Below are 14,306 nucleotides of genomic sequence, written 5' to 3'. Positions count from 1 at the left end.
GGTTGATCTCAAATGGAATGTAATTTTACTATGCTTAAGAGAAAAAAAAAATCCCTAATATTTTTCCTCTAGAAGGTCATAATGCTGCAACATGAAAGGGGAGACTGGGGCAAGGCTGGGGCCACAAACAAATATATCCATTTAGTGACAAAGACATGTAAATAATACTTTGTTATTTCTTGTCACTGGATAGCTGGTAGGACAGGAAGTTTTGCTCACCCATGAGATGCTGTCTCCTGGAATAAGAAATCCTACACAACTCATTTTTAAGGACAAAGAAAGAGGAAATTCGAAGCAGAGATTAGAAGTCCTTTAATCACTTAATGAAAATAAAAGAAAAAAAATCGATGTTAGAGGGTACGTACCCTTAATTTATTTAAAATGACTGGTGCCATCAAAGTAGCTACAGAAACGCCGGGAGACAGTTCTGCTTTGTGTTAAAAGGCCTAGGCCTGGCTGCAAAACATGGAATCTTCGTCTATCTCTTTTCCAAATTTTAAACGGAAACTCTTCATTTTTCCCCTAAGTGATAGTGTCTAATTATAATGACTCTAGTTTGTTGCACGTGGTCTCTACGGATCATCTATTTTATCCCAAGTGTTAGGAGAAGTATCCAAGTGAAGAGAATTGAAAATGACACATGGAAGGTACAGGCAGAGAAAAAGGGAGCCTATTAACCAGGACCACAGGACAGACACTTCACCCAAACCCAAGCCACACTGTACAATCACCCTGGAAAATATGTATTATTATTACTGTGCCCATTTTACAGATCAGGGAATGGAAACTTAGAGGTTAACGTGAAACATGATGGTACCACAGTGCAAACCCAGCTCTCTTTCTTCCCAATGCTGTGCTCCTTCCACTGTGGCCAACAACTCACTTTAAAGGCGTTTAAGGGAAGCACCAAAGGCACCCCAGGGTCTGCCCAGCACCCTGGTGGCTGGTGGGATGGAGTCTCTGAGTTGAAGTCGTGTGCCCGTCTCTTGAACACAGACATCCCCTGTGATCAGAGGCAGAAGGAACCAGGGACGCGGTTTCTCTGCAAGTGTGGGAAGATCTCTTCAGCACAGCCCCTAGCCTCCAGCCACTGCTCGGGAGTTTCCAGTGATGGAGAAGTCATTGTTTCAAGAGGAGGCTGTTTCACCAGACAGCTGGAATTGCTGGCATGAGCTTCTTTATACAATAACAAAAACTGCCTGCCTGTGACTTCCACTCTCCCAAGTCTCCAACAGAGAGAAAAAAATGAGACTTCAGCCTCTTTTCTGTGGCCGCCTTCCAAATATTTGGACATCACGATTCCATTTCCCCCTTCTAAGACCTTCTGTAAAAACATGCCGTTATTTTAAGTCCTCCTCATCAGATGTGTTTCCGGCCCCCTCACATCTGAGTCACATCATCTGGACCTACTCTAGCTTGCGAGCATCTTGGAAAACCCTGTGCCCGGAGCTGAGGAGAGGAGCTCAGGTGCGGCATGCTGGCACGGACAGCGTGAGCCGCCGTCTGAATGGTTCCGGATGCTCAAGTTCGACTGATTCAAGTTCAAGACCGTTCTACTTTAATAGCTTTATCACACTCCTGGCTACTGACCTGATTTAGGTCCTGGGTTTTTCTTTCCTCCTTGTTGGAAGGTTTGGGGGAAGGACATTAGAAGGTTTGTTTTTTAATGTTGGCTGGGGGGCAAGGAAACAGGCCCCCTTCTTTGGAAAACAATTTAGCAATTGATATAAAAAGAAAAACCCTTAAACACATGCCTTGCCACTGACCCTGCAGTTTCACTTTTAGGGATTTTTTTTCGGGCAAGTAATTAGGGGCATATAACGATTTACCTCGATGGATGTTTGCTAGAAACCCTCTCTAGGTCCTATAATGCGGGATAAGTTCAAAGGGCTTAGGTAACCGGTTACATCACTGTCATTAAAAATGCTGTACAGGGGGACGCCTGGGTGGCGCAGTTGGTTAAACGACTGCCTCCGGCTCAGGGCGTGATCCTGGAGTCCCTGGATCGAGTCCCACATCAGGCTCCCAGCTCCATGGGGAGTCTGCTTCTCCCTCTGACCTTCTCCTCGCTCATGCTCTCTCTCACTGTCTCTCTCTCTCAAATAAATAAAATAAAATCTTTAAAAAAAAAAATTAAAAAAAAAATGCTGTACAGGAAGCATTTATGGACACGAGGAGGAGTTTATGATAAGACACTCCCAGGAAGAGGCAGGTAAAGTCCATTGTGGTGCCGCATGGAGGAAAATGTTGATGTAAGCGGCTGGCAGGGGCTGCTTGTGGCCTGTCCTGTCCTGAGCCATCCCAGGAGGCTGAGGGAGGAGAAAGGTAGGAGGAGGGAGGAGGGTGGCAACCTCTGTGACAGATTCGGGGAGAACGCTGAGGGACTATTACCGGGAGAGAGGACCACGTGTGGGTAGACGTCTCAGCGAATCCCCCAAATCCTCAGCAGTGTTACTTGCCTGGAGGACTACGGGACATTTTGTAACGTCTCACAAAAACACTGAAAAGCCCTGGAGCTGACTCAGACATGGTGTCTGGGGCCCCAGGCCTCCCGTACCTGGGCCTGGCCCTTCTGGCCCACCTTAGCCAGGTGGGGAAGCACACCTGGACACACGCCCAGCACAGGTGCGAGGAACAGGTAGTGGCGGAGTCCCAGGAGTCACTGTGGGCTGGTGGGGTGTGGGGCACCTGTGAATAATCTTATTTTTGCTTATCTGAATTTCTTAACTTTTCCACAAATAACACATTGCTTAAAAAGGTGCTTCCCCGAAGGCTACTCAGCCACTTAGTTTCCTAATGACAATGCTGTGCAGAGCCCCGGGCCTTGGGCCTGGGTCACAGCAAGGCGCACGGAGCTTGCCGTCCCACAGCCTGACGACACACAGGGACCCCTGGACAATGCAGCTCGCAGGGCACACAGCACAGAGAGATATCAGGGAGGAGTGGTCGACCCTCAGAAGCAAGGAGACCCTGACCCAGGCTACAACATGGATGACCTTGGAGGACGCTGGGAGGACGCTGCACCGAGTGAGAGACGCCAGTCACGGAAGGACAAGAACCGTATGATCCCACTTATCTGACAGGTCGGGAGGAGCAGAGCAGACAGGAAGTAGAATGGTGGCCGCCAGGGACTCGGGGAGGGGGAACGGGAGTTAGTGTTTCCCGGGCACAGAGTTTCAGTCTGGAAAATGAGAAAGTTCTAGAGGCGGATGGAGGGATGGTAGCATGACAGTCCGAGTGTGCTTCGTGCCTCTCGACCGTACATACAGAAATGGTTAAAATGGTAAATTTTTATGGTATGCGTATCTTACCACGATTAAAAAAAAAACAAAAACGTACAATGCTGGAACCCAATAAATCCCTCAGAAGGACTGAAGGTCAGGGAGCGTTTCTCCCGACTCTGCAGCCGTGCTGGATAAACACACAAGTGGTTCATCTCATCTTTCTTCCGGCAGGTGGGAAGCAGGAAAGCTAAAACATTTCCATTAGCATCTGTGGCAATTCACACGGCGAAGGAGGCTCTATGACACATTTCGCCATTCCCGTGCCATTCATCTTTGCCTGAACGTGAGCAATTTCTGTTTTGAGAAATCTACTGTCTCGGGTAATGAGGCAGCAGTGGGCAGGGCAGGGGCGGGAGAAGACAGTGCGACGGATGGGGGGGACCTCCCAGACAAGCCAAAATGTAATCGGCGCACCCCCGTCTCCACTCTCTCCCCATCCGTGTCTCTCGGAGACCTTGCCCCCTTACACAACATTATAATGGAACATGGGAATGACACCATGGTTTCAGAAAGGCAAAAAAAAAAAAACCCCAAACCTCTCAAAGGACACGTCACCATCTGGAGAACAAACGCTTCCTAGGAAGGACCCCATCCCCAGCCCACCCCAAAGACAGACCTGGGCCTTCCCACTCTGTCCCGCCTCTGTTCTTCACCGTCTGGCATCCCCAGCCATCCTGACTGCTAATCTCATCAACCAGTCCTAGAGAAGCAGCCGAGGACACAAGAGAAGAGAATGCAGGAGGGACAATTACTGGGAAAGACTAATTTTTCAAAACAGAAAGCTTCTTCTGTATGGGGTGCGGGGGGGGGGGATAAAATTCGTCCCCATCAAGTCTTCAAAAAAACAAACAAAAAAATCCACTCTCTTTGAAACAACACTTTGAATATCAGCATCAGAAACAAACTTCAGGGGCTGAACTGGAAAGAATTGGTCTGGACACCTCGGGGCCAAAGGCCTTCCACTCCAGACGTGAAATCTGCAAGGAGGGAGGCGAGAACCCAAAGACGTATTTGTACCCCCTCTCCAAGGCAGGGTGACTGGTGATCTAATCTGGGAAGAGAGACTGAAAGGCAACAGAAAGACAGAGTTAAAACAATAGAATCAAGGGCCCTCAGAGAGCAAAAGTGTCTGTTTCACATAGCAGGAAAATGGAACAGCAAAATAGTCACCATTTTTCTAAGGCCAGACACCTGGGGGTAGTGCTGAGTCCCGAGACCCAAGGCCTGGCTCGGGATGCTGTCCTGTTCTTGTGCCCACTCCCTGTGCTTCTCGAAGACCGCTCTCACATTCTAGCTGCTATGCGGTCACTACTTGAGAAATGGCAGAAACGGTGGAAACAGGACATGGGGAGAGCTGGCTCAACGCGCTCAGGAGTTCCCGAACCTTGAGGCTCCTCCTCAACTTCTAGAGAGCAGTCGTCCTGGAAGAATGTGTTCACTTGAGAATGCTGAGCTCCCTCTCTGAAGCCAGCGGACTCCTTGGCAGCATGGGGGCAGGGGTGGGGGTTAGCAGGACTCTCCCCACCTGGAGAGTGTGACCACGGCCTCCTCTGCAGGGCACCAGGAAGCCCCACTCTGGGAGCAAAGGAAACAGCACAACCTCCTTCCTTCAGCCGACCAGCGGGGAACTGTCAGACTTGTAAGCTGCCTGTGCTGCAGACCAGGTGCGGTTCCATGGAGGGACACGGAGGAGTCACGGAGGGACCAGGGGGTTTAGGGAGCTTCCACAGGAGGACTCCCGGCCAGCATGACCTGAGCGAGGTCAAGAGTGGCCTGTGTCACAGCTGCACCCGGTCTCCCTGACGACTGATCTCTTCTCCCAGTTCCTAGACCTCCTTCACGGACAGGGTTTCGACTGGAGAACTTGGTGAGGAAATCACAGGTCTCTAAAAGGCAAATGTCGGATAGGGCTGCTTATAAATTTGGCTGCTGGTGTTCACCTTGATGGTTCTGCTCCCGCATGGGGCTCACAGAGCCCTTCTCCGCTGTGCTCTGGCTCAGGGCGCAGCTTGGTCCATACACATCAAGCCCCATGAATCTACAGCTGGAGCACGTGTGACCGAGCTTCCAACAGGCCCCTGCTTCCAGGCCTCCCCCCGGCCACAGCTACTTGCCTGGCATGTGTTATTGAAATTCCAGATTCTACCCAAAAGCAGGCTGGGCTGAAACAGGAAGTCGAGCTAAAACAATGACCTGGGCTTTCGTGGTCATGGCTGACCCAAGAGCAGAGGTGTCCAAAGAGGAGCCAGGTCAGACACCTTTCTGGGGTAAAGAAACGGTAGAGATTTTCAAGTATTTTTCCTAATCCCTTTCACTACCATATTTAAAATATGCTTTGGAATGCATTAGTAGATTAGAGTGGTAATATGTATTTAATCTAGGAGTATTTTAACGTAGGCAGAGGAACAGTGATCTATACTCAAAATATTTTTTGCTAATAGGGTGTTTGGTCAAAGAAGCTGCAGCCGTTGCCTGGGATGCACCACTGCTTTCTTTACTCCAGCTCCTACATCTGTCAGTGGGTTTTGGGGCCATGCTGGAAGACACAAGACTCCTATATTGAGCTTCGTGCTGCCTCCTCCCACCCATCTGTCTACAACTGCTAGATAGCCAACACCTAGAACACAGGAAGCTACTGAGTTTCTGAGCAACCCACTTTACACGGTGGCAAGTGTGATGAACAGTGCTTCCTTCCAGACCACAAAATTCTGGCAGTGCCCATCATTCCTGTGGAAAATGGGCTTCTTAACCATAGCAAAATAACGTCTAAAGGAAAAACTCACATGTATGCTGATTCGGTGAGAAAAAAAAAAAGGTCACAATGAAAACAGATAAAGTCCTTTGACAAAATAAAAGGACATGGGGCCTTTGTCAAGAGTTATCGGTAATGCAAAAAAGAGAATCAGTACCTTCCTATCTCTGAAGAAAGTCAATGGTGTAACAGCTGAAGGCATGAAAGCCGGGGTCAATACCACCACTGAGCTGATTTTGACGAGGGTGGGGCTCTTACCAATAACGTCTAGGATACGCCCTGAAGATGGCTTCCTCCTCCCTCTCTGTATATGTCTTAAAATCCACTAGAACACATGTTTCACAGGAAATCTCTCATTAATCCACACAGCAGAAGCATATCCTATCATTATGATAAAGAAAACCTTATTAGCTAAGTATTCCATTTAGATGTTCCCCCACTGCGTGGGTAATGCCTGTTTTACATAGGAAGGAACTGTGGCTCAGGCAGCATGACTCACCTAGGACTTGGGGAAGAAGAGAGGAGACCATCCTAACAGACACAACTACTGCGAGCACATACACATTTCCATCTAGTGCACCTGGGACAATATGAAGGGTGTAGACAAAGGACAGCCTATACTCCCCCAGGATGAAGCTTATCCAATCTCAGTAAGAAACATGAATATACAAACTCTTCAGCATCACCAAAGTAAAAATTCCATGAACCAACTTCTGGTTTCTGCTCCAGTGTGTAAAGAGCTTGGAAGTCATCACTCCACCCTAATAATAAGCAAAAAGCTGAACACAAGGCTAAAAATGAACAACTCTTAGCTGGCTCAGAGAAGCGAGATCAGAGAGCACCCTGCCACCCCCAAAACTGGAGAGACCAACAGCTGAATACAGAGAATCACAATTTACTGGAGCAACAAGCTCTGGGGAAACCCCATCTGGGTAATGAAACCTGAGCTGTAGGGGATGAACAGCTGGAGGTCATTGTGGACGAGCCCAAGAGATAAAGACTCCAGGAGTATCAGCCACAGGTGGGGGGTCCCATACGTCTGTGACTTTTACCTCCAGAAGCTTCACTAGGTTTCTCATTGTGAATACTGGGAGACAGATCCCTTCCAGCTTCCAGCAGGGGGAGAAGGCAAGGAATCATTTTGAAATATGCTAGAGCATTCTGTTTTCTGTTTTTTGTTTTTAAAATTATTTATTTGACAGAGAGAGACACAGTGAGAGAGGGAACACAAGCAGGGGAAGTGGGAGAAGGAGAAGCAGGCTTCCTGTTGAGCAGGGAGCCCGATGTGAGGCTTGATCCCAGGACCTTGGGATCATGACCTGGGCCAAAGGCAGATGCCCAATGACTGAGCCACCCAGCTGCCCCCTTAACAAGGCCTGCCCTCAAGGGAAACTATTCTACCACAGCTAACCTACTGGGAGTTTATCAGATCCTAACTAACCTGGGGAAAGGGAAATAGTCAACTTCAGCCTGCCCCTAGCCTTCTACATGGAGGAAGGGAACTAATCTTTTTTTTTTTTTTAAAGATTTTATTTATTTATTTGACAGAGAGAAATCACAAGTAGATGGAGAGGCAGGCAGAGAGAGAGAGAGAGAGAGAGGGAAGCAGGCTCCCTGCTGAGCAGAGAGCCCGATGCGGGACTCGATCCCAGGACCCTGAGATCATGACCTGAGCCGAAGGCAGCGGCTTAACCCACTGAGCCACCCAGGCGCCCCTGGAACTAATCTTTTTTAATCACCTCTAGCCACCTAGTCCCACCTCTGTGGAAGAGATGCTGAGAAGCATTTGTGAAGGTGACAGCCCAGGGCACAGACCTATTATAGGAATATCGGTGTCCCCTCTCCCCTCTAGAACTTAATACCACATCACTAAAGCCCTATTTCCTGGAGTTCCTTTCACCCAGCATATCATACCCAGTGTTGAAGAAAACCTTACAAGGCATAATAAAAAGCTAAAAAAACATAGCTTGAAGAGAGACAAAAGCAAGACTCAGATATGGCAGGGATGTTGGAATTATTATACCAGGAATTTAAAACAACCATAATTAGTATGTTAAAAGCTCTAATGGAAAAAATAGACAACATGGAAGAACAAATGAATAATGTAAACAGAGAGATGAAAATTGTCTTTAAAAATCTTAAAGAATTACTGGAGATCAAAAACACTGCAACAGAAATGAAGAATGGGTCTGATGGACTCATCAGTAAACTAGACACCGCTGATGGAAGATTCTTTGAGTCTGAGGATAAGTCAGCAGAAACTTCCAAATGGAAAACCAAAGATTAAAGAAAAAAAAAACCCTGAAAAAAATCAGAACAGAGTATCCAAGAAATGGTGGGCAACCTGCACACACACAGGTAATGGGAATACCAGAATGAGAAGAATGAGAGACAGGAATAAAATAATTATTCGAAGTGATAATGACTGAGAATTTCCTCAGATTAATGTTAGACACGAAAACACAGCTCCAGGAATCTTACAGAATACCAAGCAGGATAAATAACAAAAACAAATAAACAAACAAACAAAAACACAAAAACTATACCTAGACATAGCACATTCAGACTGTAGAAAATTAATGATTTTTAAAAAACTCTTGAAAGAAGACAGGAGGGGGGGAATAGCTTTAGAGAAACAAAGATTAGAATTCTATCTAACGTCTCATAAACCATGCAAGCAAGAAGAGAGTGGAATGATATAACTAAGAGCTGAGAGAGAAAAAAAAATGCCAACCTAGAATTCTATACTCTGTGAAAATAATCTTCTAAAGTGAAGGAGAAATAAAGACTTTCCCAGACAACAAAAATTGAGGCAATATGTTGCTGGTAGACCTGTCTTGCAAGAACTATTAAAAGAAGCTCTCCAGAGAGAAAGAAAATGGTATAGGGCAGATCTCCATAATGTAAGTAAGAACATCAGAGAAGTAATAAGTGATGGTAAAATGACAACTTTAGTTTTCCTACTCTTATTTAGTAGGGAACAGTTTGTTCAAAATAATAATAGCAACAATGTATTAGATTATGTATGCTTATGTACATGTTTATGTACACACATATATGTGAAATGAAGGACAGCAATGATACAAAGAATGAGAGGGAAGAATTCTTAATATTTTGTTATAAGATACATTAACTGTGAAGAGGGCTAGTGCTATTTGAAATTAGAGTTGGATTCATTGTAAATACATACTGCAAACTCTAGAGCAACCACTAAAACAAAGTGAAAAAATAGGAGAGAAAAATGGAATTATATAAAATGCTCAATGAAAGCTACGGAAAGCAGAAGAACGTGTAGAAGACAAAAATAAGAACAAAACAAGGGCAAGTAATAGAAAAGAGTAATAAATATGGTATATATCAAGACAGCTATATTAACAACTACTTTAAATGGCAATACTCTAAATATACAATTAAAAGACAGTGACTGTCAGAACCGATCAAACAAGACCCAACTGACTATATGTTATCTACAAGAAATCTACTTCCAAAACAGAAAGTACTGAGCCCAGATGGGTTCTCTGGTGAAATCTATCAAACATTTAAGGAATAAACCATACTAATTCTCTATAATCTCCTTCAAAATATAGATGCAGAGGGAATACCTCCTAACTCATTCTATGAAGCCAGCATTATCCTAACAACAAAACCAGACAAGGCCATTACAAGAAAATAGCAAACCAATATCTCTTATGAATATAGATGCAAAATCAATAAAATATTAGCAAATTAAATCCAACAGTGTACAAAAAGAATTATACTATCAAGTAGGATCTAACATATGCAAGGCTGGCTCAACATGTGAAAATCAATCAATGTAATCCCCTTGACAAAATCCAACTCATTCATGATAAAAAAACTCTCCACAAACTAAGAACAGGAAGAAAGCTTCTTCAGCTTGATAAAGAACATCTACAAAAAACCTGGAGCTAACTTCATACTTAATGGTGAGAAACTAGAAGCTTTCCTACTGAGATCAGAAATATGGCACCACTTTCTAATACCATACTAGAAGTCCCAGTTAATGCAATAACAATAAGACAAGGAAACAAAAAAGTATAATACAAATTAAGAAGGAAGATGTTTGCAAATGATTTGACTGTTTATATAGAAAACCTGAAAGAATAAAAAACTCCTAGAACTAATAAGTAATTACAACAAGGTTGCAAGATACAGGACTATTATACAAAAGTCAATGGTTTTCTTATATATGAACAACGAACAAAGAGAATTTGAAATTAAAAACACAATACCATTTACTTTAGCGCTCCCCCAAATGTAAATACTTTGGTATATACCTAACAAAATAGGCATAAAACTTATATGAGCAGAACCCTAAATCTGATGATAAAAATAAAAAGAACTTTAAATAAATGGAGAGATTCCATGTTCACGGGTAGGAAGCCTCAATATTGTCAAGATGTCATTCTTACCACCTTGATCATAAATTTGTCACAATCTACATCCCAGAAAGTTATTCTGTGAGTGTCAACAGATTCTAAAGTATATGAAAGGCAATAAACAAACAAACTGAATAACCAACACAACATTAAAGAGGAAGAACAAGGTAGGAGGCCTGATGTTAACCGAACTCAAGAATTACCATAAAGTAATCAAGACAAAGTGGTATTGGAAAAAGAACAGGGTAATACAGAAATGGAACAGAAATTGACCCACATAAATAGAGTCACTGATCTTTGGCAAAGAAGCAAAGGCAATACAATGAGGCAAAGACAGTCTTTTCAACAAATGGTGCTGGAACAAGTACACAATCACAGGCAAGCAATAAATCAATCAGTCAATCAATCAATCAATCAAGACACAAAACTTATACATGGATCACAGACCTAAATATAAAACCAAATTATTATAAAGCAAATGAAACATAATATAGGGAAAAAAATCTAGGTGATCTCTGTATGGTGATGGCTTTTTATATAAAACATCACAGTCGTGATCCATGAAAAGAACTGATAAAGCTAACCTTCATTAAAATCAAAGTTATCTGTTTTGGGAAAGGCACTGTCAAGTAAATGAGAAGACATGCCAAAGGCTGAGAAAAAATATTTTCTAATGACATATCTGATGGAGGACTATTATCCAAAATATACAAAGAGTGCTTCAAATTCAATAAGAAAATGAGCAATTCACTTAAAAAAATGGTTGAAAGACCTGAACAGATACCTCCCCAAAGAAGATAAACAGAGCATAAATGAATATATTAAAGAACTCAGTATCATATATCACTAGGGAAATGCAAATTTAAACAATGAGATTCTACTTCCCACCTATTGTAATAGTCCAAATTGAAAACACTGAACACCAAATGCTTCCAAAGATGTGGAGCAACAGGAACTCCTTTACTGCTGGTGGGAATGCAAAATGGTACAAACACTTTGGAAGACAGTTTGGTAGTTCCTCACGACACTGCACATAGTCTTGCTGTTTGGCCCAGCAGTCTTACTCCTCGGTATTTAGCCCAATGAACTGAAAACGTACATCTACACCAACACTTGCTGCACACAGCTCTTTACTGCAGTTCTATCCACAACTCCCAGAGCTTAGAAGTAACTGGGAAGTCCTTCAGTAGGTGAATGGATCAACTTCGGTCCAGACAACAGAATACTAGTCAGGGGTAAGAACAAATACACCAACGAGCCACGAAAAGACATGGAGGAAGCTTCGTTACGTATTACTACGTGAGACAAGTTGATCTGAAAAGGCAATATACTGTATGATTCTAAACATATGGCATTCTGGAAAAGGCAAAACTATGGAGACAGGAAAAGGATCCGTGGTTGTCAGGGACTGTGGGGAGGGAGGGACTAAAGAATCAGAACACGGAGGATGTTTAGGGCAGTGAAGCCATTCCATAGGTTACTATAATGATGGAGTCACATCCCCATACGTTTGTTAAAACCCATCGAGTGTACAACACCAAGAGTGAACTGTAATGTGAACTATGGACTCCGGGTGACTATGACGTGTCAATGCTGGTACCCTGATTGTAGCAATGGACCATCTGCTGGGATATGCTGACAGTGGGGCAGGTGCACCACCTGTATAGGGCCCGAGATATATGGGAATCTCTGTCCTTTATGCACAAGTTTGCTATGAACCTAAAACTGCTCTAAAAACTAGTCTTCTAAAAAAATTAGTAAAAAATATTATCCTGTGTTTTCTATCTTATTCTTTTTTTTTTTTTTTTTAATTTCTTTCAACAAATTCTGGTCATCTCCTAGGAAACTTATTTCCCCAGCCACTAGTGGGCTGGAAGGAAGCCACTAGTGGGCTGGAAGGAAGCCCCCGCCCCCCCAGATTGCTATAGGGCAGTGTCTCCAGCGACCCTAGGAAATCCATTCTCTATCCCACAGGCTCCAGTGGCCACAGTCGGCTCATTCAGTTTCTGAGCAAGAGGACTTCCCAGCCACCAGCCCAGGGGGGGACGGGTCCCTGAGGACAGCTGCAGTACCTGGAGGGAGGGTCTCCATGCTCTGTGCTTTCTCATCCCCGTTGCTGTGATGAAGGTCTTTCTTTTTAACTGGGTCAATTTCATTCCAGTCCTCCTAAGGGGAAAAAAGACAGCGTATGAGTTGATCAGTTTCTCAAGCATATCTGCATTCACCAGTTCAATCAACAGTAAGTGGGAGGATGTCCGTGGGCCCTGGGGATGCAAATGATGAGGGAGAGAGAATTCCCGTCTCCAGGACCTGCATCCCAGGACTTTTCAGACACTGGCGACATGAAGGGACAACAGTATGGGAGTGGCCTTTTCCAAGGAAGGATTTCTACTTCCCTCTTCATTTTAATATTTGCACTGCCTAAGTGTGGGAAGGAAATACTCCGGAAATTCCCAGGGCTCTGTGGATCTGCGAAGGTAGGGAAGGGAGATGGGGAGAGTAGATTAAATAAAATAATTCAATAGTGGTTAAATTAAAGCCATTAAAATCAGGGTAGCTCTCCAGACATCTTAAGATGGTTTAAGGACACCCTAGGACGCAAATTCTCCCTCCAGGCCCCTCGGAGCCCTCCTCTGAGGTTGCTAAATGATTTAATTCCACCGAGCAACAGTGGAGGGAAGAGGAAGTACCAGCCAAGCTTTTCCTAGGGCTCACTCTAATAAGACTGCCAATAGAACAGAGCTGTAAATTAAGGGTTTAATGTGAAACCAGAATAATATATAAGCTCTGGCAGAATTTATTCAGCTCATCTGGACCAACAATTTACTCTAATCCATCAACATTAAATCAAACTAAAAAACATCACCATGACCACAGAGCTAAATATATTTCGCAACCACTTGGAATCCGATTTCGGCAAATCGAGTAAGAAAGCCTTCTGTATATAACCCAGATCAGAAATGTCCCATGGCTAGTCATTTTCCTACCCAGACTTCTGCGAGCCCAGCATTGTCAACTGGGCGTGCCCCCCAGCAGAGGCCACCCGCACCATCCGCAGCGTTAAGCCCTCCTCTGGGGGAGACCCGACCACTTCTGAACAGGTCTGTCCAGCTAGCATTCCTCTGGGCCAGCACGGGCTCCGTGTTGTGCAAAAGCTGACCACCGGAGACATTTTGGCTCTTCAAAATGTAAAGTGAGATCTTCAAGGAGGGGAATCCCTGGAGGCTGGGCCAAGTCTGACATTTTCCCCAAATGCAACTTGCTCTGCCAATCATCTGCATTTTTACTCAAACGGTACAGTAATCAAAGATAAACCATGCGTAAGCGTCTCCCTCTTGAAGCCAGCTTTCCCTTCAGCAGCTTCTTCGGGGATACAGCTGGCTCGATCTCCATGGAAATGATGGGTGGGGCACCCAGGAGGATGACCCCACTGCAGAAAGAGGGGGCTGGTGAGGAACCCTCATGCCTTGGCAGTCCTAGCCCCACCCAGCCATCACAAGGCCTTTGTCCTTCAGGTGCCCCAAGTGCTGCGACTTTTGAAGATTTTACCCTGCATTTTAACAAAGGTATTAAAATGCATCTGTGTCCCAATTCAAGTATTCTTTTGCTGTAAATTTTTTTTTCAAAGGTATTCATAAATTGGCTTTTGAGATTATTTGGTTAAAAATAAACTTTCGGTTTACTACCAGCTATGATTTTGCAGCAAGCCTGGCAAACGCATGGGAAGGAGAGAATCTAACCTACAACCTTGACAATATATGGAAACATGCGGATACAAATTCAGTAAGTAATGAAGTAACCAGAGTCACGCTGTGCAGACTTTTAATTAAGCATTATTAATTCTTACTTTGCAGCTTGCTTATAGCATTCCAT

The 14,306-nt window shown here is 44.3% G+C and overlaps 1 protein-coding gene across 1 annotated transcript in view; it reads right to left on the bottom strand.

Annotated features, from left to right (window-relative positions):
• GALNT2 (polypeptide N-acetylgalactosaminyltransferase 2) overlaps positions 1–12,595 on the bottom strand; it is an 87,375-nt gene extending 74,780 nt beyond the window's left edge. The window contains exon 1 of the mRNA XM_044239301.1: positions 12,506–12,595. Within this exon, the coding sequence (XP_044095236.1) occupies positions 12,506–12,524 (19 nt within the window). The 5' untranslated portion in view covers positions 12,525–12,595. The remainder of the gene's footprint in view (positions 1–12,505) is intronic.
• Between the last annotated feature and the right edge of the window lie 1,711 nt (positions 12,596–14,306).

Source organism: Neovison vison, chromosome 2 (assembly GCF_020171115.1).
Source record: "Neovison vison isolate M4711 chromosome 2, ASM_NN_V1, whole genome shotgun sequence".
NCBI classification, from domain to species: Eukaryota; Metazoa; Chordata; class Mammalia; order Carnivora; family Mustelidae; genus Neogale; species Neogale vison.
The sequence above is the reverse complement of the archived record's forward strand: the minus strand, read 5'-3'. Positions and strand labels throughout refer to the sequence as shown.